The sequence below is a fragment of the Varroa jacobsoni genome, unplaced genomic scaffold (genome assembly GCF_002532875.2).
Source record: "Varroa jacobsoni isolate VJ856 unplaced genomic scaffold, vjacob_1.0 scaffold_942, whole genome shotgun sequence".
Classification (NCBI taxonomy): Eukaryota; Metazoa; Arthropoda; class Arachnida; order Mesostigmata; family Varroidae; genus Varroa; species Varroa jacobsoni.
In genome coordinates, this window is record NW_019213844.1 from 123,603 (window position 1) to 151,328 (window position 27,726).

A 27,726-nucleotide genomic window follows, 5' to 3' on the forward strand; every position below is an offset into this window, starting at 1 on the left:
CGGTTTTCATAAATAAGTCGATTGCAGTAATGTTATTTTTGCTCCGTGTAATTTAATTGTCAGTGCAAAAAAACAACTTATTAGCGAATAATTTCATTCTTATAGTTATAGGGTGCCTTACATACTTTTTCAGGTAATTAAGGCTATTCTGAATCCGAACAAAGCACGTTTACCATAATAAGAGCATCCCACTAAAAAATCCAATTTAATGATTTGCACAAACAGGGCTTATAAAATCTGTAAACATTCCCTTAGCAGGCAAGTCGTTCGTGTCCTATAAGCTGACCTAAAACGATAAATGTCTGTGTTCACAACAGCAACATAGTTTATTATAACTTGGCCTACTTACAGGAAAACGCCCAATAGGCGTCATCCCGTGTACGTAAAATAACGTTTGTATTGCTAGTAATAAATATAGTTCTAGATTTTACGATTACTATTGCACGGTTAAGTGTAATGGCTATATTATTCTTCAAAATCGAAAGTTCTACAGGAAGCAACACGTTGGCTTCGCTTTAACAAAAATTCAGAGTCCGCAATGATTGAGATGACTATGAGATGTTTCGCAAATTACAAGTGTCGTTAGTAACACTGTTATATGCCGCAGTAAACAAAATTTCATTAGTTAACAATAATAGCTAAGCATTAACTAACAAACTGATCCATGTGAATGATTCTATTGTATCGATATATGGCAAAGCTCACGGGGAAGAATCGTGGAAATGGCGACGGCGGCCCCTCCTGGTCAACTCAACATCTCAGCGCTGTTCAGCAAGCTGCTATCGACAAATCCACCCAGGTACATGCTGTGTCTGCTGTCAGCAGATTGCACTATGTATTATTATCACTACTGTTAGATCAATATAAGACGTTTCAAATAAATTTATAACACGTATAAAAAATTGCCTTGGCAAAAATTTCAAGTAAATATTGAGCGTGTTAATCGTTGAGTAGTGTTTTTGTGTGTTATTCAATTTAACCAAATAGGAATGCCTTGGATCCACGGATTAATAATGAAAATACAACAGTAGCTACTGCGTTATCATATATACGTACATTTCTAATTAATTATTAATTTCTATAGCATTTTGGGATGTTTATTTAGACTGGAAAGGTGGAAATGGCAAGGAGTCGAAAGAAATTTGATATATTTTATGCTTACGACTTTTGCAAAAAAAAATATTGCAGGAATTGTAGATAATATTGTAGGTATTATATATTTTTGTAAAATCTTAAAATGCCTGGAATACCGCCAAAGAATCACATGTCCTGCTGGCACTTGATTATTGTGTTCGTCACAGATCTGATTCGTACTTATATTAAACTTCAAAAGTTCGCGAAAACGTTCAAATTAATTCTGCCGTTGTAATGATTTGGTACCGGGACCAGGTGCCTATGGTTACTCAACATGTTCCTGGATCGATCTGACTCACACAACAATTTCCGTTAGAAAAATCCTCCATATGGGAATATAGGACCTTCATATGTATGTAGTTCATACAAATGTACGAATGAAAGGAAAATAATGTACTGTCGCGGTAGTGAAGCTAATAAAGTGCGGGAATAACAGTCATGAGATTTCCTTTTCGGTTTTTAACTGATAATGCTTTAATAAATAGTCCAAATATACCAGCAAAGCCCTTAGTTATATTTGACCAACTTGAGTGTCGCCACATTCTGTAACTCTTACATATCTAAGTTCACCGCGTCGCATTTATAAGGTCGTCACCGGGCTTTCCTGAGGAGTTTCAATCCTGTGTAAGCATCTGTTTTATGAACTGATTTGTTTTTTGTAATTCTCTTGTTAATTCAAGCATCAGAAATACCTCGATCGAACATATCTCATAAGGGTGATAATTGCTCTTAGTTCATTGCTCATGGATAAGGAAATATTAATTTTAGTTAAATGTAGTTTATAGTACCGTTTGAACTTTAGCTTTCAAGTGTGTAATTCAATAGATACTGTTTCAAACATAACTCAGCTAAGCTCGTAAAAAGTCTGGATGTTGAGTCATTTTCATACAATTAACAATCGCTGAAGAAGTTGTCTTCACTCGCGCCTTGAACACGTATTTCGGAGAAACGCAGCGATCCACAGACTCTGCTGTTCTTAAATTGAACGGCTTCAGATTATAGCAGGTGAGGTTGCGATTTTCAACCTTACTCTAAGTAGTCAAACTAACTCATCCGCTGCGCTACTGTTCGAGCACTTTGATGGCGCTGCTCTGTCATACGTTGATTTCTGTTCATTTTTATCATTGTTGGCCTGCCGTCGCAATATGCGTTCACGTACATCATCAAGACACTATTAGCGTTGTGCTTCTGCTTCTAAACGTTATATTATGAAATGTTTTCCGGGAACTTCCGAGTAGTTGTAAGCTTCTTTTTTTATTTTGCTAGCCGCAAGGATGAAGATTTCTGGTAATGCCAAATGCGCTTTAAGCCTTTGGCTGGTTTATTGCACACCTTCCAGACCTTTTCAAGTTCTTCCAATTTTGTATCTGAAGGCGGTTTCTCACTCACATTTTAGATCATATTCACGATGTTGAGCAAGTAAATTGGCTGCTGTTCTTGCAAACAAACTTACTCGCTATTGGATTGTACAATTTAAATGAGCACTCCAGAGTACAGTAGTAGTCTTACAGTGTCTCAACATTTTATGGCATTACTACAAGAATTGTTTCTATAAGTTGGTGTCATAAAGAAATATCCTTCAGTCAAATTGAGTTCAACTACCATATCGATAGCATCTAAATGTAAATTCAGCAAAATACTGCATATGTAAAAAAAATCTTGCAGTGTTTCACTTTATGCAGCGATTAATTATATTTTCAGATTCGTGATTGAACGAAAGACTATTGAAAAGACATGGAAGCTTATGGACAAGGTAACGTTTTAACTAGTTCTGTTCGTAAAGATATATTATACAATATTAAAGGTACCATTGGTAGCTAACTCGTTTATACCTGGAGTTATTTATCAGTTCTTGAATATTTTCATTACTTTTTTTTACATCTATGCAGGTGTAATAAATGTCAAGCAGTTTGATAGTTTTATGATCAGCTTGAAAATCACTGATACTATTTGCCACTTATGGGACCCACGACGCAGAGTTCACCGTAGCGCGGATGTTTAGTTAAAACATTATCCATATCCATTATTATAAATCTTCAAGTACGAAAACTTCGTCTGTTTATACGTGTCCTCGTTTTGATTATGTTTAAATTTGAATCGTCGATATACTTCAATTTTGCTAAGTTTGTTCACCCTCCAGGTTGTAAAGCTATGCCAACAGCCTCGCGTCAACTTGAAAAACTCACCCCCGTTCATTTTAGACCTGTTGCCCGACACCTACCAACATTTGCGGCTCGTATACGCCAGGTAAGTGCTTTAAAAGCCTTCCTTCTCTGTGCTTACTGCACGAACGTGTGGGTGATTCTTAACAAATGAATTAAGAATGTCCATGAAACACTACGGATCCTATGAATTGCAGGCAAGTATTATACGTACATATAATTGTTACGTAAATAAAACGGTTGGGTTCTCTTGCCTCTTTTTGCTTACCCTCTCCTTTGTGATTTGGTTTTTGTAGGTACGAGTTGGAAATGCATGTACTAAATGAAAACGAATTCTTTCGGGAATTTCTCGCGAACTTAGCCCGAAAGTGCAAACAAGCTAATAAACTGTTTAAAGAAGGGAAGGTACGTTAGTTTTCTGGTCACTAGAGTAATCATGTTTAATTTAAACAGTACTGTAATGCTAGGTTTTGGTTACTGCCACTGTAACAAAATAGATTTTTAGGTCTTCCGCTACCATAAAATATACAGCGATCTTATTATATTTGCGTAGTAGCAAGAGTTCAGTAGTATTTTCTTTGCTTATTAAGTACAATCGATTCTTCTGTAAAAAATCGTAACAATAAACATAATGGCGTTGTACGAAATATTTTCCTCAGGAGAGGATGTTTGACGAAACATCACCTCAGCGGCGAAACCTCACCAAACTTTCCCTGGTTTTTTCCCATATGTTGGCTGAATTAAAGGTATTACCGACTTTCTTATTTTATAGTTCTCGCCTCTTGATTTGCTAATAGTTCTCACAAAACTGAAACTAATAAGGCGGTCAATAAGCGAACCATAAAGGTGTCTAAACTGATATATACGATGAATTGGCTCAATTGCGATTTTGCAAAAAAATATCAGGTATCATGCCTTTAATTTACATTAACTTTCATTCGCACTAAAATAAACTATCTATGTTTGAACTAGAGAAATTGGTTGTCTGATTATATAACAACGTTTTATAGGCGCTATTCCCCGATGGTTCATTTGCTGGCGACAGCTTTCGAATCACAAAGGCTGACGCCGAAACTTTCTGGAGAAGCAACTTCGGTAATAAAACGATCGTTCGCTGGAGGTTAGTATATACACTAGAGAATCGCGAATAATTTTCTGAGTTGAGATGCCAACCATAGTGATCATCGTCTACTTAGTGATTGTCGATACTATTTAAGCTTTACTGCTTTTGGGTGTTCTACTGTTGCTAATCCGCAGCGAGTTCCGACGCGTCCTGCACAGCGTTCATCCCATTTCGTCGGTTCTGGAATCGATGGCATTGAAAGCAACGATCGACCTTACGTGTAACGATTTCATATCGTGCTTTGAGTTTGACGTTTTTACACGACTCTTCCAGGTTTGAATTACTTTTTATTACAGACAAACGCGTAGTAAAAGAAGAAAGATGTTCCGTGGGCTGACTATTCCAGTTCTATTAACAGAAAGGACAGCTTTTTCTGTTTTTTAATTGTAATCTAGGAGGTTTGCGCCTCAAATACAACAAATTCGATGACCTTATAGTACCAGCGAGTCGTCTAACAACATACGTCTATGTGATATTTCAGCCCTGGCAGAGTCTTCTACGAAACTGGCAGATTCTTGCTGTTACACACCCAGGATACGTTGCTTTTCTCACCTACGATGAGGTCGATATCGTTGATATTCTACAGTTGTAATTTCTCTAATTCAAACCTGTATCCCATATATATTTATACATAATTTTTTCAATTTTAATTTTTTATAAATTATTATTTTTTGGAGTCATTGGTGGTTTTCGCTGAACGCGGTGCTAGTAAACCTAAAGCAATTTCCAATATATCGTAATCGGCGCTATGTTAATTTACGATGTGTTAACAATTTATTTATAGATCTTTTTATTGTACCTTATTTATTTTATGTTTATTTTATTATCGGTTCATGCAGGTCAAAGCGCGATTATCAGCATATCTGGACAAGCCTGGCGCGTACGTGTTTCGATTGAGCTGTACAAGGCTCGGTCAATGGGCCATTGGGTACGTATTTCCTTGTAAGAGGTCATTTGGTGAAAAATCATTATTGGAAAAGATCGAATTATTTAAGACATTTTATAAAACCTTATTGTTATTGAACGCTTTCTCTCTTGCATGTCTTACAGATATGTGACGGCGGACGGCAGAATTTTCCAAACGATACCTCAGAACAAATCTCTTTGTCAAGCATTGCTAGATGGCAATAAGTAAGTTATTATTTTAGTCAAAAGGCAAATTTATTTGTCCGTTGTTGTTAAAGTACGTGGTAGAAAAATATCGAGCCTAATTGGGATAGACAAAGTACAGCTAATTTTAGTATACGTATTATTCCTTTTTTAACATTGCTTAGTTTTCCAGTACATCCAATAAGAATAATTGCATCTAATCATACGTATAATCTAGTTTGTTGGTGCTCTTTAGTAGAAATGGTTTGTCGCGCTGCGTTAGGTTCGATTCCTACAACGATCTTCTTGTTATTTATAAATGTACGTTTTCAGGGATGGCTCGTACCTCTATCCTGATGGACGTGCTGTCAATCCGGACCTATCATTTGCCGTCAGAGAAGAACCAGAGGATCATATACAAGTATCTCAAGAGCAATACGAGTTATACTGTGAGATGGGCTCCACCTTCCAGCTGTGCAAAATCTGCGCTGAAAATGATAAGGTAGACATCTAGTCCTTTACAATGAAAACCAAACACTTTACACTGTATGTTTGACACATTCTCTCTGTTAGCATTCTATGGCGTTTTTTAAGTATATGCTTGGGTTAATGTTAGCTAAGTTTAACTGCTTGTATTTTACCATTATTATTATTTGTCGGTGGCTTAATAAACTACTAGTAACAGAGCTTCGACCTTGTTTGCCTTTTTAGGACATTCGACTCGAGCCTTGCGGACATCTGTTGTGCACACCCTGTCTATCGGCTTGGCAGGAGTCGGACGGCAGTGGGTGTCCTTTCTGCCGACAGGACATCCGAGGGACCGAGCAGATTATTGTCGATCCCTTCAATCAGCAAAATAATAATGACGATTTACCGCTACTTCACAACCCCCAACAACAGCCACTACTACAGCAACAGCGATCGCCATGTCAACTACAGCCACAGCTTCAATTACACCAATTACAACAACTACAGCAGCAAGGTACACAGCAAAGTCAACAGCAGCAACAACTACAGGAATCACAACCATTGCAATATCAGACGCAAAACCAAGACCGGTCAACAACGACAGTTTCTAGTAGCATTTTGACCGACACAACTTCAGCCGTTTTCGCGCAGGCCAGCTCCTCAACGCAGCAATCACATCAGCAGAAGGGCTCGTGATAGCTGACAAACGAAATAAGAATTGAAGGCGAAAAGGAGATTGCTGTAAACCCACTCCAAATGTAAAATGAAAGGACAAAAGTTGTCCATAACACATAGAGATGTATGTATGACATTGTCTGTACAGTGACAGAATATCTAATAAACAACAGTGGAAGCTGATTCATCTTATTAATGGCGGCCACGATAAAAGCGGTACCATACCACGAATTTTACAACTCACTGTACTTATTATTGAATATTGACAAAGCGTTTTACAACTAATCTTGTTTGTTGCCAACAGAATGAATACGCGTAAAATAAACACTTTGTTGCGTGTATACACTACATGACATGCAAGGCTCACGTAGGAAGAACAGGTAGGTCTTCCAACTATATACCTTCAATTGACTCACTACATAGATAGTAGTTATAAGAATGGCTAAGGCAGTCGAGAAAAACGTGACACGCCATTGTTCGTTCAAACGTTATTGAATACTACTAACGAAAATCGATATTAATGACTTTTGTTAAACATTATAGTTTGACATGACTATTCACGAAAAGGGTATAAAGTGAAGCTAAATGTTTCGGCCAGTTGTTTATCAAATCGCTTGCAACATGACTCATATATACACATTAAGTGAGGTGTATCTGTCTCATTTCATCCACAGGGAGGTTATGAGACAGAGCTCAATTGCCCCGGAGTACAAAAATCATCGCTCACATAGTTACAGGAGGGACTCTTGTATATCTAGCTTGAACAATGCCAGTTTGTATTATTCGTAGATCCACCGTGAAGCATTTCGAAGGGTGTCAATGCATATATATATAAAAAAAAAAAAAAAAAAAAACTATTAATTCAAACTTTACACTTACGCCTACATCAGCCATGACCATAATCAGAATACTTGGTCACTTACAGGCACTTATGAATTCGTGTATGCATGCTATCATCAAATACTTACACGTGTATGCATGTATTTAAAACTGTTCTAAGGTATTTAGTTTCTATGATGTATGAGTAATCGACATATTCAAATTGATTTTTTTTAGTGAGTCACTGAGTAATTAAATTGACCGACACGAGGCCTAGCTAATCCAACGACTGTTATTGTAGTAAAAGATTTAGTTTGTACAAAATTTGCAATCTCAAGAAGGCCCAGTACGCTAAAATCAGCATCAAACGATAGTGAAGTCAACAATACAATAACAATAGTCTTCAAAAACACGATAACAAAATTATGCAGTACATTCTTAATTTTTCTGTTTTCTAGGCCTACGGCGCTTATCATTGTGACAACACAAGTACAAAAGCTTTTAATAACAATGTGTCCCTTTGTCGCCGGTAAGATGCACTGACTGATTGCGCTATTTCTCAATGTCGCCAAGACGATAAGGTTCCCCAATAAGTGCAAAACATTTGATTCATCTTTGGCCTAATTAGACAAAGACCATGATGAATTTAAAAAGATTACATAATTTTGCGTAAGCAGCATTTGTCTTAAGACGAATGCTTAGGTTTACGCATATGAGTACACATAATAGCTTATTTCGCAAGAAGATAACTTTGAAGGCTTGAAGGGCAAATTGTTTTTGGGAATGTAAATGACAGATATATTTTGTAAATACGATAGATAGGTCACAATTTCAACTGCGCCATAAACAGGATGATCAGGAGATCATAAGCCTGTTAAAAAAAAATTTAGTAATATCGAATCAATGGAGCAGCTATGTATTTAGCGAAAGCTAAAAATATAAATGATTTCTATATTTAAAACCTTAACAGAAAGGCCCATATATGGGCTTTAAAGCGACGCTTATTTACGCGATCTAATAGGAAGGGGAATTGAATTACTGAAATGAGTTGCTGTTTTTATGCGAATATAGAAAAAAGCTGATTGCCTCTTACACCAACTATAATTGACTATTGTACCGGCTTAGTATGGATATGTAGTGACGAAGATCCTACGTGTAGTAAATAAAGACATTAAAATAATAATTACCTTTGGAGTTTGTCCTACGTATTTCAGTTATATCCATTTAATTCATCTTGAATTCTCAGTTGTTGCTGGTATTATGCATACTGAAATCAGCAATTAGTGAGCGCGCGTATATTTACTACCGCTCATTTCAATCTTACTTAAATTTTAAGCGCTGCTATTAAATGTTACCTCAGACCTCCGTCAATAGATTGCCACCTTTTTCGATTACTGGCAAATTAAATTTATAGCAGGACTCGTATATAATGAAGCGAGCTTAAAAAAGCGGCCGAACACGTTCTTCAACATAGTCAATCATTTTTGATAAGACGGAATAAACAAATTGATCCAGAAATTAGAGAAAGTTGTAGAGAGTCGAGGCGAATAAATGATAAATTAGTTAGTTACCAGAATTCGGGTAAAACATTACATTTGCATTAGGTAAGACCAAACATCGGCAACTTTAGACCAATGATATTTTCCTTGGCAGAGACCGTGGAGCCGAAAGTCCGTCAGCGAAATCGCGAGTTCACACTTGCAGCATCGATTACTCTTAGAAAGAACAGTGATTTCGGTAAAGAAGTTGTTACTGTGACGCTTTTGTTTTTATAATGCTCTATTGTCACTACCATCTCTTTCGTGGTTAGCGAGATCTATGATCTGACCAGCAAAGAAACTTGCATATAGGTTATTATCCCAACCTAACACACAGCTGCCTTCTATTTTCGTAAAAAATTCTGGGTTCATTTAGTTTATAGAACAGTATTAGTGAATTATTTTTTTAATTGCATCTGGAACGTCAGCGAGACCAATATAAATATAAGAAATCAAAATAGGTGTTATGAATGCTCACTTATTCAATCAGTATAAAACGAATTCGTCGGAAGCCTGGTGTTTCGTAATGTGTTTAATTGTCATCGGTAGAGTGAGAAATCGCAATCGCCGACTATAAGGGAAGTCGAAAGTATTATGCGAAACCCTCTGATTATCCCAACGGAATGAAAAACAACTTTTATGAAATTGCGTAATCCAGCAGAAACGAAGGCATCGACGGTTGTTCGCTATCGCAAATCTAGCAAACTCTCATCATTTTGTTTAATTTATCTCATACAGGAAAGCACACGCATGATTATTCTAGCCACGAATAATCATGGATTACTTCGATAAAACTACTCAGCCTAAAAATAGGAAGACCAAAATATAACGCAAGTCAGTACATTTTTTTTAGGTACTACGTTGGCTAGACTAGTGCAACGTACTGCCGTGGCCCCAGCGATAGCGCAGTGGGTAACGTGTGTGGGCGATAAACAGGCGGCGGTGTTGATCCGAATCCGATTGTTGTGAAATTTCACTTTTTAATGGAACCCAGCCTTCTGAAGTAATGACAAGCAGTTTAAACACCACGGGTGAAACACAAACTTCCCATGTCTTCGTTCCGCTAAGATGATAAGCATTGTTATTTTCACTTATATTGATTTGTATTTTTAACCATAAGAGAATGTGCGTATTGCCTGGGATCAACCGACTACGATATTGTAGCCTCTAGACAGCTTGGCGTATGCGTCCGCAATTGAAATAGTGGACGAATTTGCTTTTTATGAAATACAAATCATTCTTTCCGGCAGGTTTTTTGGTGCCTTCTAATCCCGGCTTGTCACAAGCTGAAATGGTCTGCCAAGCAACATTCAGGTGGGTGTTATCAATGATTGGGTGAGTGTCCAAACTGCTTAACCAGACACAGTCTTTAAGGGTTTTGTAGTTTCTGGGATGAGAAACCACAGCCTACGATGTTCTCAGCACAGCTGATTAATTGCTCACAGGGATGCAAGCCAGGCACTAGTTGAGTTGGAATGAGCGGTTTCACTCTAGTGGAGTTTAACAGATACGTTGTGGAATTGTAGCGTAAAAATCGCAATGTGCACAAAGCGGTCAAGGGGATATCGGTGAACGATTTAGGTGATGTAAAACTACACACCCGCAATAAGTTCTCGTATTTTGTGGTAGTGGGTGTGGTCATATCTTTGGAGATAGTAATTGCCAAATATCACGTAAATGAGAAGTCGTTGATTTCAATGTCTGCAGTGTATTTTTAAATGTAAATTTAAATGTAAATCTAAACAAGACTTTGAAGAGTCTAGTTTCTTGTTCAATTAGTCAATATACGGAGAGAAACGTCTTAAAAAAGAAAGGCTCGTAAAAGCAATTGTTTGCAACAATAGCAGCAGCTGCGGTACACAGTACAGGTAATTCGAATTGCTGATCTAGCTTGGAATAGTTACAATCTGGCGTATGTTATAGATAAGAGTAGCTGGGTTTGCTGAATGATTGTCTACAAGAATGCACGAAATGTGTGAGGGCTTATGAGAAGTAATGCAATGTACCGTATTTGTTGACACAAAGATATTATATAAGAGATAATAAAGTAACGGTTTTAATGGAATATCTGGTTTGATAATCTACTGATAGTATTGTCCTTTTATCATTATAGTTTGTGAAAACAAAAATAAGCGAATTACTCAATACACTCAAGTGTCTAGAAGTTGGGGTTTATTTTTAGATGAATTTATACTATAAAATCTATTTTTGTAGATACCTGTTTTGTAAGCTTTAATTCCTCCAAAAGAACTTGTATTATTCAGGCGAAAGCGAGATGCAGTGGAGAATAGCGGTGTACAGCCAGTTCTAAGTTTCACGCTTAAAAACGTTTTGTAAAAATGTTTACACGGCACACTTCCTGCATTCAATAAACCTGACAAAACGGTATTTATTTTATGTAAAAAAAATTGACTATCCAGGAACAAGTTAATATTTGCAAGTATAGTTCATAATACCTTACGATAAGTCACACCTAAATCGATTTCAAAACCGAAGCAGTACGGAGACGATACTGCTGGTGGAACGGTTATATCATAGAATGTCTGTTGAGAGTTGTATTAAGCTATAAGTCACAGCTATGATAACCAACCTCACATGTCTAATCCATGTATAGGGGCACACTAATGCATAGTTACGTTTTAAGCAGAGTTGTTGAATATTTTAAATTATTTTGCTCAAGTAACTTTGCACTGTATGTGTCATAGTATTCATGACATAACGGACTTAAATACTATAGATCTGCATTAATTAAGTCGCGTATCCAACTAAATTAACCGAGTTATGCATGCCATCCCCGCCTTTTTCCACCGGATGCAGAGGTGAGTTTATACGAAGACAACTGGACTTTTCATAGGTGTGCACTAAACTCAAGCTCTAGTCAGCGCACTGATTTGACACTACGATGGTTGTCGACATAAATCCTGTGTACTACGACGTACCATGGCCGTATCTGGCAGCTTCCATCGATATCCAGTTGGGGCAACTGGAGAAAGCAGGAACGGGTCTAGCAGGAGCTGTTCACCAGCGTGCTATTGAATACCAGCAAAGAGTGACAGATATTCGACGAAGATTAGAGATTGCCAGGAAAAAAATTGATCAAATAGCCAAGGCTAAGCAGGGTATTGTTGTAAGTATTAGATTTAGTGCATTCGTTATAATTCTGGGGAAATTTTTAACGCTTATTTATTTACAAACGTTTTAAAATTCGTCCACGTTGGCGGCTGTGATAATAAGACACTTTCAGATAGGCTAGACTGTACTCGTACAAGCGCGTACACAGGTATGTACGTAATATATCAGTTGCAGCCTCGACAGCATACGTCCCAAATGATTGTGGCAATTGTGGAAAGCAAACCTTACAAGAGAAAAGCTACTGCAAGCTCTGCCAATAATAGACATGCTAAGAAATGATTAATGATATATTGCATCGTAACAGAAGGCGTGGTAATGGGTTCTCGATTCATTTTTCATTGAGTTAGTCAGATTTCAACGAAAAATACGTCAGAAAAACCTAAAGAATCTGTCGCATTTATTACGGTTTGTTTTTTTAGCTACTTATTGCAGCTGTCGCAGTCGATGCTAGTTAAATAAAAAAAAAAGCTTATAGCACGGCACTTTGCTTGCAGATGTATTCTCCAGGAACCTACCCGGTGTCAAAAGAGAAGCAAAAAGAGACCTTTAAGCGACTCTTCCCTAAAAGTCCGCTTGTATGTGCTCCGGCAATTGCCAGCAGTTTTAGACCCCTGACCTCAGGTAATTTTTTTTTAATAAAAAACATTTTTATTGATCTGCTTTAATTTGAACAAACGTAATAATTTGCCAGAAGCATGCTAAATGAAACTCTTTAATTTAGTGAGATGAACCAACATATGGTGCCGAAAACCACAGAAAAAATGTTAATATTTTGGCCAACATATAATAATAAAATGCCTAAAATAATATTCTTTTAATAGGTTATTTATATAATCGAAGAAGGTTTAATAGAAAATTTAATTATTAAGAATTCTGGTACAATAGAAGCTCGTCGAATTAAAGAATCTGCGCTTTGTAATTTAATGTGTATGACAATAAATGAAACGGTTCTTGTGCAGGTCTCACGAAACTGAAAGAAGGCCTTCACTTTTTGGATGTTTGCTCGCCTAGTGCCAGCTCCGACCCTTTAAAGCTTGCCCCACGAGGACTTGGGAATATCTATAAACGAAATCTACGTAGCGTAGCCGACCTGCTTATTTTTAACACAACTATAAATCCGTGAGTTTACCTTTAAAGATTTGTTTGTTATTAAAATCCACACTATGAGTGCAACATTTTAAGAAGTCTGTTTATGTACGATATATAGATGTATATTTCGACTATAATTGTTTATTGACAATTTATGGTAACTATAGCCTTTGCTTAAGAAATCGATTTTCAGGGAATTCAAATTTGCTATATATAAATATATTTAATTACCTGCGAGATTTATGGTAATTACAATCAGCTAGACATTATCTATAATTAATTGAAATGAAAGTGAAAAGAAGATTTTCATAACTTGAGGATTAAGTCTATTTCAGTTGGGCAATCTTAGAGATTTTACAGAAAATTATGGTGGCAATTATGGCATGGATAACAGGTATTCGGTAGAGCCGGTCACAAAGGATGTAGTGGCCGAACAACCTGAAAAGGTCAATGGTGATCCTAGTCATGTCGTTCAAATTACCAGCAGCTCCGATCCCCATGACTCCTCGCTTACTTTACTTACACTGAAAGAATTATCGAATTCCCGTGGAAACTCTTTGGAATATCAGCCCGGGGCAGGATCTACTCCAGAGCTTTTGTTACCGTCCGATCTCCCTCTTCTAGATGGATTCGTTACAGACCTGCCCGGTAAGGATCATGCTGAAATATTATTTCTAAACGTATTTGGTATTGTTGTATATTTTGTCTGCGTGTTTCATATCCCGTTCATAATTTGTTGTTGTTTACCCAGATCTTTTACCCAGTATGATTTTTGATGGACCACGGAGCTCTTCCCCCATGCAGCGTCCTAGGATGCCTCTGGATGACGGCGACAATCATGTGCAGTTGCCTGACATTACCGATGGTGATCTCGTGGAAACGCCTCAGTCAACGACGTTCTTGGTAGGCCTATCTTTTGGTATACTCAAGCCACCGTTTTTAAATGGTGGTGGCTTTTTTTTGTAAAGTAATAATAATCTATACGTGTGATTGAAATCAGTGCACACATTGTCTATCGAGACAACTAACAACACAATTTGCTAATTTTTTAAAGACTCAAGTGCCTCGGCGAGGAAAAATTTCAGTACTACTTTTCGGATCTTGACACATTCATGCCTAATGGAGTTAATTATCGACTTAAAATGTGTTCTACACAAGAAACGTAGTATTAGAATAACTGTGAGTTCTAACGAACGTATGTTTAGTATAAATAATCATAGATTAGATTTCTCTGAGAAAAGTGACATGCTTTTTTTTTTCTAGAATTCTGAAATAGATAATGCGCAGATATTACAGAATTACATTCAGTTTCTAACGACTAATACATCCACAGTGTTTGAAAAGGTAAACATAACAATTCCGCAACATCCTAAAAAACGAGCAATTTTTGTGATTTAGTTTACAATGGAAATTTTTAGAACAAATCAATTTTCATTTAATGTCAAGGCACCGCACATCTTTACGTATGCATATATAAACGTATCGTATTAACTTATGATTATTATATCAAGTGTATTAAGTGTAAACTTTCATTAAAGTCTCAATTCGTAGGATTTGTGTGTTCAGGAAAAGAAAAACGTATAGCTACCTTTACAGCAATCACGAAAAATAAATCTAGGTTTTGTATTTATAATTCGACGTTTTTGATTTTTGTATTATGTTATACCACCTCTACCATTAAACCCATATAAATCCACCGCTTGCTCTACCGCAGCCGTCGCTTTCAAGTGTTACGTCGACGCCTCCGCCTCCGCCTCCTCCTCCGCCTCCTCCTCCTCCTCCTCCGCCTCCGCCTCCTCCCCCGCCTCCTCCTCCGCCTCTTCCACCTCCATCTGCGACCATAATTAGCAATACTAATGGGGCGCCTTCGCCCCTAGTGGCTCCATTGGTGAACGCCGAGACAGGCCCGGCGGCATCTACCAGCCCTTCCGCTGCCCTTCCTGCTGTTCACAGCTCGCTTCTGGAAGCGATTCGTAACAGTAACGGAATAGCAGGGCTCCGAGAGGTCAGTGGGTGTGGCTCTTCACATAAATTCTAGTACTTTGAAATTGACAAGTAAACAATACCTATTATTGTTAGTTGGGGCATCTAGTAGCCAGTATGTGTTATTTTCAATGTACTACTTTTCTGACGAAAGATTCTGATTTGTTTTCTTTGTTAGTGTCTTGTAATTATAAAAGTAGGAACCTATAATTTTTTTTCGCTCGAATAAGGATCGATTAATAGAACCTTACTATTAACGTTAGTAAATACGGATTATTAATAGCACTACTAGCTTGTCAATCACATTCGTTCTGATACCATTACTTTTTATTCACAACCCGTTGTTATTTTTATTATGATCTTATGTTGTATTCACGGAATCTGAAATAAACATAAACGCATGTCATTTTAAGGAATGTCCTGCCAGGTTGGCAAGGTAATAGCTACTATCAAACATAAGTGTGTTTCTATATTTCCTATCATTTTTACCACCTTTAGAGAGCGAAGCTGACCGCTTCGAGGCGACCTGCGCCTAAAAAACCCGGTGGCGTAGCCCCAGTTATAGACCACATGGACGCACTAAAAGCACGTCTCAGCCAGCGTCGACGAGACATCGGAAGTGGCAATAGAAGCGCAGCAGCCCAGTCCGACGTGATAAAATACACACGGCAGGAAAACTGTGGAATTATAGGAGAACTCATGGATAAAATTACTAATCGGCCGCCAGACTCTGATTCTGAGAATTCGAACCAGGGTGACGACGACATGTGGAATGACTGACCGTCAATCCGAAGAGAAGGAGCTTTTTAGAAAAAAACACACATACACGGTGAAACAAATATTTCGGAACAGTTTAGTAAAAGTTATATACAAATGAATTTTTTAAAGCTGTCTATATACATAACACGTGATTCTAAATTTTTCCGGGCATTTCAAGAATTTCTGACGTAAATCAAAGCTGATCGGTTATATTACGTAATGCCAATTTGCTCATTGTCTCTGAATTTAATTATAATAAATTAAATTTTTTGGAGACAGTCGTATACCACATAACAGAACGGCTTTAGACCATGATAAGCGTTTTGTTTATAGCCTTTGATTTGTTACCGCACGGATTATTTTTAGCGTGCTGTGCAACTATTATTGGGATTCTTCACAGGCCTTGGAAACAGACATACGCATGGGTATTCAACCACGGTCTCCTATTTTCAACGAACATTGATTTCGCTAATAAAAATTCAATATCAGGATGAACATGGGGTGTGCAACACAGGCAACTGAGTGTGATATAAAGGTAGCTTTTATTGTTATTACTATTGTTCTAGATATTACTTGGTGAGCCCATGCAAAACAGTTCACGCAAATTTAAGTCTAGCTGAACCTCATAGCAATACATGCAATTGTTTCAATATACCCTGTTTAATCTGCAGTCTCTCTTTGTTTTCATGATATTTATTATGCTTTATCCAATACAATTTGTATTAACGTCTGGTATTGCAGCTGTATGTCGGTTAAAGCTCGTGTGTAGAATATATGGAAAAAAACTTTGGTTGGTTAATTTGTGGGTGGCAGTTTTTATGATGCCAAAAGCTGTGTATAAGGATGGTATCGCATACTATCAACTAATATAGATATTGTAGATAATACAGTATAATTATCGGACGAAGAAGGGACGTGTACTTGGCGCATCTTTCGAGTATAACTGAAATCAAGTCATATCTGTAAATGATAAATTTGTCTGATACTGTTTTTTGGTAATAAAAATCAATGACTATTAATATAAAATTTCTTAATTGGATCGTGTTTTTAAACAACTGTAATCTATAAAAGTAATAATTGGTGTAAAATAAATGTTTTTTCTAAGGTGGAGCGGTTTTCAAGCAAATTGTAACCATTGTTTCCATAATACTTTCATAATTTGTAAACACATGATATATCCTAAATGATTTCTGCTCAGGTCATTGACCGACACGAGTAAATAGTCTAGTGATGAGTGTATCTTCTAATCTAAATTTGAAATCTCCGCCTATAAAGTGCCTACCTATTTTTGGGGAAAATAACTCTTTTAAAGTTTGTGAAATCCACATAGCAGTTTTGCTTCAACTTAGAAATGAAACTACTTCCGTCTTTGTATTTTGTGTGCCATTTCATCATTACCTTGCTATTTTGTCTCCAAGGTATATATAATATCTAGTAAGCTGAGCCTATTGAAAGAAATCATAGATAGATCTTAATTTACCAGGTTACCAGAGAAATGACATAGATTAAATTATATTTCAGCAGTTTTATAAAGACTTTTATAAAAAAAAAATAATAAATAAGGCTTGTCTACTGGTATCTGATCAATCTGCGAGTATCTATCGATGGAATAAAACGGCCTGCTAGATGGTTACCTTCATCCACTTGTCTACTTCACTCTGTGCTTTGAAGTGTCGATGTTACATGTAGCTTTATTAAGCAGGTAAGGGTTTCCTTAATTTATAAATGTTAAGCCACAACTACCCAGCTGCTCTACGTATTCGTACTAATACCACCTGAAACGCCTTTTTTAGATTTTGTCCGGCCTACAAAAGGTCTAGTGGTACGTCCTTTGTCCTGTCCAGAAGATATGAACACTTCTTACGTGAAGCTGCTTAGCTATTTAGCTTAACGATTGTTGTTGCACAGAGTGATTTTAATAATAGAATGAGGAACAATTGTCTGTTTTCGACATTCATAGTTACTTAAAGGTAAAATGCTTCGCCAGTGTTATGAACAGTGGCATCGTAGCCTTGCAAAAAACGTCCCTGAAAATCCAAAGTTTTATCGTCTTTTTGGAAGGTTTCTGATCAGATAAACATATTCAACAACACCTTTGCAGAGATCATCGATTCTTTTATTATCTTAATTTTGTGACGGTGACGACACTCATTTTTGTTTGGCTTTAAAAAAGTCTTGAGTGTTTTAGGTGGCTTATTACGAAATATGACTTCGAAAGCATGCTTACAACCCTTTTTTAAAAAATTTCTTCAAATTCCTCTTTAGAAAGTATAGCACAGAAAAGTAAAATTGATATTAACTTTCTCTATCACCTGTTGCAAGAGTAAGTGGACTGCTAAATGAGCTCTATTAAATTCCTGGTTTGGTCTACTAAAAACATAGTTCTGGTGATCCCCAACATTAAGGCTTTCTTACTTATTCTTACTTAAGAATATTTTAAAACTTGCTAAAGAGATCCTCCGCTGCGTTGAGGCTATCTAAAGCGTAACCAAGGTAGTTATCAGCGAAGTATCAAAATGCTTAAACACTCAAGTTATTAAATGTTATAAAAGGCTCACGCTAACGTCCTTATTTAAAGGCGTTAAACGCAGGCTGAAATTGAGTACGTATCCTTCGGGTTATTTTGTAGCAGGAACTTGTCCATCTGCTTTAGGTCGAATCGTTCTGGGATTCCATGTTCCGACCTTGGTGACATTCGTAAAAAATATTTTCGAAGCAATCAGAAAGCGTAGGGCCACTTTGTCTACGAAAAAGGGCCTACAGATATCTCTCAGGCATTCGGTTTATTCCTACAGTGGCTTAAACTTTGCAATAACATAAGCAATACAAACGTCGAGTCCTAATTCTCAGTAAGTCAATAGAGATATGACAACCCTCTAATAATTGGCAGTAAGTAGTTTTATTACGAGATTGGGGATAGCATATTTTTGGGGGAAGCATTACTATCAGCAAATCACAAAACTGATTTACAGCAAAGGAGAGAGCACATGGATTCTGTAAATCTGTAAATGTAAAAGACAATGACCTTACTTACTGACGTTCCGTTATTTATGATTTGCGTGCTGACACCTGCATGTTGTAGAAACTGAATTTTATTTAACAAAAGGTTCAGAAGTACAAACCGGCCGATATTTGATATAAAGCGACAGAATATTAGCTGTTTGGCCGAGTAAAGCTAAGTAGAGAGAATAACTCCGGGTATGGTGGATGATGAACGGGTAATGAATTAAATAAAGTCCGTGAATATTTTGACACAATTATAAATATTTAAACTTCAGAGGTACAATTCTAGATTTTCAAAGAGCACAAGCTAATCCTTTCGCAAATGCTATGACAGAAAGGGCTTGTATTCATATACAAATGCTATATCATTAACGAATTGTCGTGAGTAATTAATTATTAAAAGAGTCAGATCAGTGATTATAATAATCTATTTACGATATGCACACTTCATAAAAGTAAAATACGCTTTATGTGAGCATTGTCTGAGTCACAAAAAGCAACTTCCGATTAAATAACATTTTCATGCGAACCTTAACCTAATCTGTCTGATGGTAAGACTCGTTTGACAAGCAAGAGGAGTTTTATGGTAATAGGTCACGACCTTTTGTCTCTTCAAGGATGCGCTAATATGAACTTATTTATTGGAAACACAGTCAGCCAATACCATAAGCAATGCATATCCGTAGTAATAATACGAAGTGAATTCACGTATTCAGAAATTAAAAAAGTAGGCAGCATTGCTAGATGTTTCTGCAATAGTGTTCTAATATTTATATTTGTTACGTAGTGGAGTGGTATATTGAGTTTGACTTTCAATTCTGTATGCTGTCACTGACAGAGGTACACACGCTGGATTTAAGCCGGAGATTATGAAAGAACTGTTGAAATAAAAATAAATTAGCCAAACGATACGAGGCATTTTAGTTGATAAGTTTATAATCTCGGACACTTAAAAACTCAAATTTTAATTACAACATGGTGAAGATTTTGCATTTTAACCTAAATTAAAAAATCGATTATGGTAAATTATGGCTTAGATCCATTGCGCAGACATCGTAACGAAATAATCAACATTATATATATATATATATATCATGTTTCCTGTGATTAAGAAAGGTATCTAAGGCTCTTCATTAAAGAAACATACGAAATCTGAAAGATTACTAGACAGAAACGGATTCATTTACTGTCGGACATAAGCATTATTCCTTAACTGGACCATTCTGTCCAGTCAGGCTTCCCGTGGTCGCTTCTACACCTGTCTTTCTCGTCTCAACTTCTTCTTCAATTCGGTCTTCTGTAACAAAAAACCATATCAACTGTGCTTGCCTCGTCCTCGTACTGCTCTCTATCATAAGCGCGAAGCATTAAATGATCAACAGCTATAACTAGTGGTGCCTTTAACCTAAGCAGCCCCAATCTAACCCTAGTTGTCTATTACATATATACCCCTCAGATATACCCAGCATTAGTGCAGGCATGATTTGTATTATCCTACAAGTTTCGGTTCTAAAGAAAATGGCTCAGAAGGTTTATGACACCATCGAACACGTGACCTCAAGAGTACGAGTTGGAAAAAACCTGATACTAATATACTTGATTTAGGTAAAATAATGTCCTCAAAGAAAATTGTCGTTTGTTTAACGTTGACACCAAAAAGCTGCTCAGCTGACAGCTAGTTTAAGTATGTACACAGACAATGAAAGATTGGATTGAATCATGAGTCAAGCTCTATGCAAAGCTCGGTTGGTGCAATTTCAATGTGTGGAAATGAATAATACATATGTCTGTATACATACGTAAATTATATCGATAAATAATTCGACTTAAAAAGCTCTAGATCTGCAACAAGAAAGTTATATTTTACTAACTTCCAAAACGTATGCAAGCGGAAATGAGTAAAAGTACATTGTATTGATGCTCGCATTTTATCTAACTTTTTATAACGTGATCTATTAATAATTACTGTCGTACGATTGTTTATTTTTCCGCATTCTACTGGACACAATACTATGCGTACAATATGCACACTATTAAATAAATTGTTATATTTATCGCCACAAGCTTTTTCATTTAGGTGCTGTGATAAATGAGGATAACATTTGTTTTCACCAAATCCTTTCCTCGTTAGGAAACCAGAAAAGATTTATTCTCTCATGATAACAGAATCACAGGCACAGCAGTCGCTGGTGAAAGTGCTGCTGCCGTTGCTACTATTCGCTGTGAGCTCCGTCGTATCCTCTATTCATTAATGATGTGCACGGCGAATCATTAGTCAAGCGATTTAGGAAGCGCCAGGGTTGGCATTTGGTCCACGCCTCCTGCCGAACGTGGTCACAACGTTGACGAATCGTCGGTTGTACTGCATTCTCCTTTTGGCGCGCCCGGTTTTCTTTTTCTTTTTTTCTTGCTTCTCAACCTTCGGGGTCTGCCCTTTCACCTTTCCAGCGCGAGCCAATGACCCGTGCACTTTACCTGTAGCAAAATTTTGACAATAAATATCAATAAAAGACATGGAGTGAGTCATACATTTGAACCGGCAAACAAATTCATCGTGTCAATGCCACGCAGAATTCAATTAAGTTAGGCAAAGCACCATTTTAGAGTAATATGATAAACGTATTAGAGATTACTTGCTGCATAGAACAGGAAAAATGCTTTACTATAAGAGCGCGCATAATAAAATTGCTTTTACACCAACCTCCGAGTAGTCCAACGGTGGCATCAACGTATGATCCCTCTACGAGTATGTTCTTGAGAATCTGAGAGTCTTCAAGGACACGGCCTGAACGAGCTATGAGGACGACCTCGTCGGCTTTGATACCTTCACGAGCCGCCAACTGAGACTTTAGGGACGCGGCAGTATCGCAATCCTCAACGGAAAGCGCATGCAATTCTTGACACTTGACAAAAATCTTCATCTTTGCGCTGCAACAATATTACATAATCTCTAGGTCATTGATAAAGAAAACCATAAACACATAAAAACTAGCATGTAGATATTAATTAAACTGATATAAGTACGACATAAACGCTAACAAAAACGAAATAAATGCTAAATCTGAAAGTCTACAAACGCATAAATTCGCATGTGCTATGCGGAATTGAGGCCTATAGTAGTAGATCCAAGACGCTATTCGTAAGCAAGGCGAAGTACTTTTATTCTGTCCACGGTACATGTTCTCTTTAAGTATTATGTTTTCTTGGATAGAACAGCTGTTCAGTTCCTTTTCATATTAGAGCTATTCTGCCGATCTAGGAAAGATTGCTGATCTAGATGAAAAGACATGAACTATGATACATATGGTACGAAAGAAGAGCCGTCTTCCTCCCCTCCCCCCAATAAGAGCCTATATTCTATAGTCGCTGGACGCTGGGTATACCAATCGCCCACTAGAGGAAAATCATTCGATTCTTTTCTAAAGCAAAGTTTGGTGTTTTCGATCGTTAAAACAACATTCGAAGGCGTCGACCTCACAGAGAAACTTTTTGGAAATGTGCCGTCGACGTTGTAGATTGAAACTTGCTTAAACCAACAATATGTCTTCCTAACATGACTTATCTCCGGACTTCTCTAAGCAAGTGATGCCTATACGCAGCTGTAGATTTCTACGCCGTACAGATAACTGGTCTGCTCAAACTACGTCAACACTTCTGCCGACTGACAGACCAACGCACAGGAATAGTTAGATACACGGCAATGATTTTCCACCTACCAGTTCATAAACGAGTTGATAATACTCTTCGTCGAACGAAGTAAAGAAAAAATCGTAAGGCTAGCTAAAAATAAGCTAGTTTATGTGATTGCACAACCATAGGACGCTCACTTAAACAGACACAAAACGCATGCATACGAATTAGTGATATTATCATGGTGTAGAAAGTGCACTTCCTATAGGCACCAAAGTAAATTAAACATATCCGTCTTGCTAAAAGTGCCTACGCAGTGAGAGACACATTGAAATGCACAAATTTCACATAAAATCCGTGAAAAATTGATCTTACAATGCCGAAGGCGTGCTAAACACACGGCAGCTAAACCGAAAGGATATCGAAACGGAAACCGGCCATTGATTAGCATCGTATCGCGGGAAATTTCAAAATTTTGTCGTGCCTCCAAAAGCTAAGCGCGTTGGTTATTTGTTTATTTTGCTATACCAAAATTATATACAGGTCATGTGTGTCCCAAGCGGCTAGGAAACTGTTATATAGAAATGTATCGCAAAATAACTAAGGCTCTATAATAAATCTTTACTTCAAATGATATCTTGCATTGGAATCTGTCTGCTCTGTTGGTAAACACGGAGACTCGGATTTCAGCGAAAAATGGAAAATTCAAAGAATGATTCAAATTGAAGAATTATCATTTTGTTGTGAAGAGTAGAGCAAAGCTTTTACCGTGTGAATTTGTATTGTTATTGTATGACAGGTGACCAGATATGATTTGGCATGTATTTCGATTGTGAGCATACCGCCTTCGGACTACTGTTTGTGAAACTGATTGATTGTATTTTCTGCGCTACTTCTCCAAGAGTGCGGTAGATAGCTGTGAAAACAAAACAAGTAAAATATGATTTAGACGGAATTTTTTCCTATTAATTTCACATAGAATCACAATGAGAATTGTCTAGATACTAACAAGGATCTAGTCTTATTCCAATGTGCTATTATGTTGGTATTATGGTGGGTTACACTATGTAAGTAGCATTTGAATCATATAAGCATGAGTGTGATGTAAGCAAGTGAGTAATTACCAAAACACAAATTAATTATTAAATTGTACTGGGTACACTAGTTAACCATTGCTACTAATTATGATAGGTGATTGCCATTTTTTATTGTATTAAAAGAGGAAGAAAATTGAAATTTGATTATTTGTGTTCAAATACGTACATCTTTAAAATTAACTTCTATTGCAACTCATTCAGACTAGCAGACAGAAATAGTTAACGCGATATTATTTTAACGTAAAATTAACTAAAATCCTCGTTACAGGCAATATTGCCCATTGCGGGAGTATAGCTTGTGCCGCGAGATTTCAGTGCTTACAGCAAGTATGATGACTGACCAGGGCTAGCCAAAATACAAGATAGGCACCTAAGGAGATTAAACACTGCATAAATCCGCTACACGATAAGCAGCGTGCTGCTTATCGTGTAGCGGATACGACTGTGATACGACGTGTGCTGGTCGTTATCGCTATTTTCTTTTTGTTTTGACTTTGACGATATGATCAAGTCCATATTTGGGTATCGTATCCTTCTAAAACTAAAGCAAAATGATCTATGATATATCTGCCATTCATGCCAACTATGAGAGTCTGCCTGGAAATAATAGGATTAATAAATGCGGCCATGATAAAGAGCAGTTCAAGAAGACAACGTTTTAACATTTTACCGTTCCAATCGGATAATTCGTCATTTGAGATTATTTATTGTCCTGACCAAAGTCACCTTATTATTTCGTAGTGTACTGCAATAATTATGGTATCCATCGACAGATGCCGAACGTTATTCTTCTCTGAGAAACGTGCCACAATTCTATCGGTATTGTTGTTGTGGCAACAAAGTGCGTCCTCGTATTCCGGTTTCCTAAAGGTCATGGTCGCCATTGTAAGGTAACAATACGGTGCTTGTAGAAGAATAAACAAGTAGCAAACGCAGCTAGTACGATTACTGACAATCTAACGTCAAGTACGATGCAGTGCTAGCGTTATATGTACTACAATATGAATCTGCCGTAAAGTCCGTATGCATGGCGTTTTGTGTTCGTATAAGAAATCGTCATCATCTTCGTAAAGGACAGCGCAGTGCTTCTGCTCGATACTCGCCACAGTTCTCGAGGATTAGCGCTCATATGAATGCTTGTGGTTTCTGTATACTGATTCAGTAACTGTAGCAAAACACAATTTTAAGGTGAAGCTTTAGAATAAGTAACGTTAGCTAGTTGGCAGGCGTACGCTGCCATTACAACATAGTCAGCTTTGTTACTCTGAGGGTGAATATGAGAAATGCGATTGTGGTGCCAATGAGCGGCACTGGGAATAAACGAATACAGATGTAGAATGTACGAATATAGAGTAGTTGCTCCGTGACAGCGCTAGTTTATAGTCGATGGGCCGTCACTCTAGTCGTCATATAGGATAGCGAGATAATCAGTTACGATTCTTATTGAACACGTTCAGCTTTAACATTGCTAAAAGGCTATGTGTCTCTGAACCGAGATGTCATCTTCAAATATGATAAATTCATATTTATTTGCTTATATCCTATGAATAAAACCCACAACCTGCCACAAAACTGTAGCTGATGTGGGTGTCCTCTAATGGTCGGTGGCTACAAATGTTAAGTGAATTACCCTGCTAAATATAATGGAAAAGAGCTAATTTTCTGCATTACTAATTTTTTATTGCAAAAAATAGTTAGCGTACAGCCAATAGCTTTATAAAGAATAAAGAGCGGCTAGTTTATTAGTGTCCTCTTAACAGAAGCCCTGCCCGATTTACGGGCGGATATTCGCAACGAGATACTTAGGCACTTTGGGCTCTCGAGGACGTGTAGCAAGCAGGTCAGCATTGCAGTTCTAGTAATCGGACATCATAATGCTAGTTTATTAATTTGAATTTAAATTAGAACATAGCATCAAATTAGTAGGTTGTTTGTTGTTGCATTTCTTGTTTATTAATGAACACTATAGCCTTTGGGTTTATAACTATGTATAGTATGCGTTTATCGCCACAAAGCTGTATGACAGCGTGCATGCAGTGCAATTTTGCGTTTTAGTGGGTATCACACCTTACAGACGGTTTCAAGGAAACCCACGAAGTTCGGCGTACTTCACACAAATAACGTTTGCTTTACGCAAAAGGGGAACATCACACAAGTAGTTGCTTCTATATTTTGCTGGATTTTTCGCAAAATTTCTACGGCATGGATGGTAAACGCCACTATTCTTGTAACCCAAGTTGCTTGCCCGATTGCTATCCAAACAAGCTGTGAATACATATATATAATCAGATACATTTTAGTCAAGTAATAGTTTGCTGCTCATTCGAAGCGTCATGTCCAGTTACACGTTTATCAGGTTTACAATATTATCCGAATTTATTTATAGGTGTTGAGTAAGATAACTTACATTATGACACAAAACGTCGTACTCGATAAATAAAAGAACTAGGTGTTTTCAATTTCACAGAAATTATAAATGTTCTTAAGCCTCTTTACGCGAAACATCCTTTGGAACTTACGCACAATAAATGTATTAAATAAAAATTTTTTTGGTTTTTCTTTTTTTTTTTCAGTTCTAGTATTGAGTAAATTATATCAAAATTGTTTCACCATTATTTGTAAGTTGGTGTTATTCGTATATATATATATATACATATATATGCCCCGAATACTTCGCGGAATGGCGTTTTGGGGTTACGCCCACCTAGTATAAGTGTATATAAGTATTCGTTCTTTCGAATGTAGCTAAGAAGTCGCCATTTTTCCGCTGAGCTACCTAATATCCAGGTTTATTTAAAATTTGCCAAATTAAATAAGCAATTATCATATTCTATGTATACGTTTACTTCGATCTTTATATACTTGTACTTTTTCTATATAGAGTGGTACTTCAGACATGTTAATCCATATTCAATCAATACGACTTTATTTAGTTGTTACCTATGGTCATACTTTTTGGCTTCAATTCAGTTTGCTTTCAACAATTTTTCGTTAATCTTAGAAGATCAAGCAATTGGGTTGAAATTTCAAGGAAATAGCTGATGGGAATCAACATTTGTTTTGTATTTGCGCTGTTAGGCTGACATTAACCACCCTTTATATTCTCCTCTTTGTGATTCTATACCAACATGAGTATACCTTCAAAGTTAAGATTACAAGAGATATTTTGAAAACAACTGCAATTTTATAATACAAATAAGACACTAATATCACATATTCACAGTGTCTTCGTTCAAATTTCAGGATGTTACCTTCTGGTTGGTTGTCATCAGTGGGGTTATATTGTGTTCATCTAGTAAGTCTCTTACTTTGTCTAAGTGCACTGCCATCCGTCAGTCTGGGTCTCACTCCCGAATGCAAAGAGTATTTGAAGGATGTTGCCCAAAGCAGTTCAGGATTTGAGGTATGCGCATTGCTTTGCGCGCGACCTTTTAGAGTTTGTAGTTCCTGTTTCGATGACTACGCTTTTGCTCATAACATGTTCGTCAATCTTAAAAGCGTGAGTTTATGCTTCTACTTAGGATCGGTCAGAGATTTATGGGAGTTTTTAAAGTTGCATTATTTCACGCATTCTAATTCTTTTTCAATATAACGATATAATGAATACAATGAGCTTGTATAATTTTATTGATAAGTTTTAGGAGAATAGCAGTTATTTTTTATGTGCCGAATTAAAAAATGTACATTTTCTAGAACTTTATTTATTATTAAGCCGTTCACCTTTCCATAACGGACTTTTCTAACACTTGAATTTGGTATTAATTAACTTCAGGGTCGTGGACAAGTGGAGAAGAACTGTAGCGAAGACCTTGTTTCGGGAGACCGGGTGTCAATTATAAACCGAGCCTTCACTTATGTCACGGAGACCTGGGAATCAGGGAACTGCGATAGTGAGTTTCTAATTTTTCACATATGTGCGTAAATTTTAATTCCATAGTTGTCAAATATATTTTATTTGAGCACAACGATGGTGAGAAGTCTTCTAAAAGAGTTGGCCCAGAGCCTTTGGGGCTCTGTGTATATAT

At 37.0% G+C, this 27,726-nt stretch overlaps 4 protein-coding genes and 1 long non-coding RNA gene across 30 annotated transcripts in view; 3 read left to right on the forward strand and 2 right to left on the reverse strand.

Moving 5' to 3' along the window:
- LOC111265193 (E3 ubiquitin-protein ligase CBL) overlaps nucleotides 1-8,656 on the forward strand; it is a 21,651-nt gene extending 12,995 nt beyond the window's left edge. For 13 of the 15 annotated variants that reach the window (XM_022841644.2, XM_022841649.2, XM_022841642.2 and 10 more), the window contains 12 exons: nucleotides 701-799; nucleotides 2,836-2,887; nucleotides 3,275-3,381; nucleotides 3,593-3,701; nucleotides 3,956-4,042; nucleotides 4,307-4,416; nucleotides 4,554-4,692; nucleotides 4,901-4,981; nucleotides 5,259-5,347; nucleotides 5,470-5,550; nucleotides 5,842-6,010; nucleotides 6,220-8,656. In XM_022841644.2, the coding sequence (XP_022697379.1) occupies nucleotides 701-799; nucleotides 2,836-2,887; nucleotides 3,275-3,381; nucleotides 3,593-3,701; nucleotides 3,956-4,042; nucleotides 4,307-4,416; nucleotides 4,554-4,692; nucleotides 4,901-4,981; nucleotides 5,259-5,347; nucleotides 5,470-5,550; nucleotides 5,842-6,010; nucleotides 6,220-6,672 (1,576 nt within the window). In that variant the 3' untranslated portion in view covers nucleotides 6,673-8,656. Of the gene's footprint in view, nucleotides 1-700; nucleotides 800-2,835; nucleotides 2,888-3,274; nucleotides 3,382-3,592; nucleotides 3,702-3,955; nucleotides 4,043-4,306; nucleotides 4,417-4,553; nucleotides 4,693-4,900; nucleotides 4,982-5,258; nucleotides 5,348-5,469; nucleotides 5,551-5,841; nucleotides 6,011-6,219 lie in introns of those variants that run through there. The other 2 variants (XR_015312970.1, XM_086970384.1) reach the window with 2 other exon arrangements.
- Nucleotides 8,657-9,571: 915 nt separating this feature from the next.
- Nucleotides 9,572-17,005, forward strand: LOC111265198 (WASH complex subunit 1). 4 transcript variants are annotated; one of them, XM_022841674.2, is made up of 8 exons: nucleotides 9,572-10,322; nucleotides 11,863-12,135; nucleotides 12,635-12,761; nucleotides 13,100-13,259; nucleotides 13,624-13,877; nucleotides 13,981-14,132; nucleotides 14,944-15,234; nucleotides 15,711-17,005. In XM_022841674.2, the coding sequence occupies exons 2-8, from the start codon at nucleotides 11,911-11,913 to the stop codon at nucleotides 15,990-15,992; spliced, it is 1,491 nt and encodes a 496-aa protein (XP_022697409.1). In that variant the 5' UTR covers nucleotides 9,572-10,322; nucleotides 11,863-11,910; the 3' UTR covers nucleotides 15,993-17,005. The 4 variants fall into 4 exon arrangements, with proteins under 4 accessions (XP_022697409.1, XP_022697407.1, XP_022697406.1 ...); XM_022841672.2 differs by lacking the exon at nucleotides 9,572-10,322 and adding an exon at nucleotides 10,364-10,876; XM_022841671.2 differs by lacking the exon at nucleotides 9,572-10,322 and adding an exon at nucleotides 10,365-10,876 and having other exon boundaries at nucleotides 11,826-12,135.
- A 4,070-nt stretch (nucleotides 17,006-21,075) lies between these two features.
- Nucleotides 21,076-23,103, reverse strand: RpS30 (ribosomal protein S30). Of its 2 annotated transcripts, none has more exons than XM_022841632.2 (3): nucleotides 22,980-23,103; nucleotides 21,676-21,902; nucleotides 21,076-21,449 (listed from the first exon to the last, which is right to left on the reverse strand). In XM_022841632.2, the coding sequence occupies exons 2-3, from the start codon at nucleotides 21,893-21,895 to the stop codon at nucleotides 21,259-21,261; spliced, it is 411 nt and encodes a 136-aa protein (XP_022697367.1). In that variant the 5' UTR covers nucleotides 21,896-21,902; nucleotides 22,980-23,103; the 3' UTR covers nucleotides 21,076-21,258. The 2 variants fall into 2 exon arrangements, with proteins under 2 accessions (XP_022697367.1, XP_022697366.1); XM_022841631.2 differs by lacking the exon at nucleotides 22,980-23,103 and adding an exon at nucleotides 22,691-22,806.
- Nucleotides 23,104-23,272: 169 nt separating this feature from the next.
- Nucleotides 23,273-27,726, forward strand: part of LOC111265186 (osteopetrosis-associated transmembrane protein 1) — a 7,200-nt gene continuing 2,746 nt past the window's right edge. The window contains exons 1-4 of one of the 7 annotated variants that reach the window (XM_022841625.2): nucleotides 24,063-24,223; nucleotides 24,475-24,591; nucleotides 26,945-27,104; nucleotides 27,474-27,591. In XM_022841625.2, coding sequence (XP_022697360.1) covers nucleotides 24,204-24,223; nucleotides 24,475-24,591; nucleotides 26,945-27,104; nucleotides 27,474-27,591 — 415 coding nt within the window. In that variant the 5' untranslated portion in view covers nucleotides 24,063-24,203. The other 6 variants (XM_022841623.2, XM_022841624.1, XM_022841627.1 and 3 more) reach the window with 6 other exon arrangements.
- The window catches only part of LOC111265189 (uncharacterized), a 4,071-nt gene continuing 3,650 nt past the window's right edge, over nucleotides 27,306-27,726 (reverse strand). For both annotated transcript variants that reach the window (XR_002683326.2, XR_015312972.1), the window contains one exon: nucleotides 27,306-27,568. This is a non-coding gene — a long non-coding RNA (uncharacterized LOC111265189). The remainder of the gene's footprint in view (nucleotides 27,569-27,726) is intronic.

Excerpts from the sequence above, each read along its gene's own strand:
- LOC111265198 (XM_022841674.2), top strand. The coding sequence starts at position 11,911 with ATGGTTGTCGACATAAATCCTGTGTACTACGACGTACCATGGCCGTAT. Across the intron at positions 12,136-12,634 it reads AGGCTAAGCAGGGTATTGTT|ATGTATTCTCCAGGAACCTA; the intron begins GTAAGTATTAGA and ends CTTTGCTTGCAG. Across the intron at positions 13,260-13,623 it reads TTTAACACAACTATAAATCC|GTATTCGGTAGAGCCGGTCA; the intron begins GTGAGTTTACCT and ends CATGGATAACAG.
- RpS30 (XM_022841631.2), bottom strand. Across the intron at positions 21,450-21,675 it reads CACCGTTGGACTACTCGGAG|GTAAAGTGCACGGGTCATTG; the intron begins GTTGGTGTAAAA and ends ATTTTGCTACAG.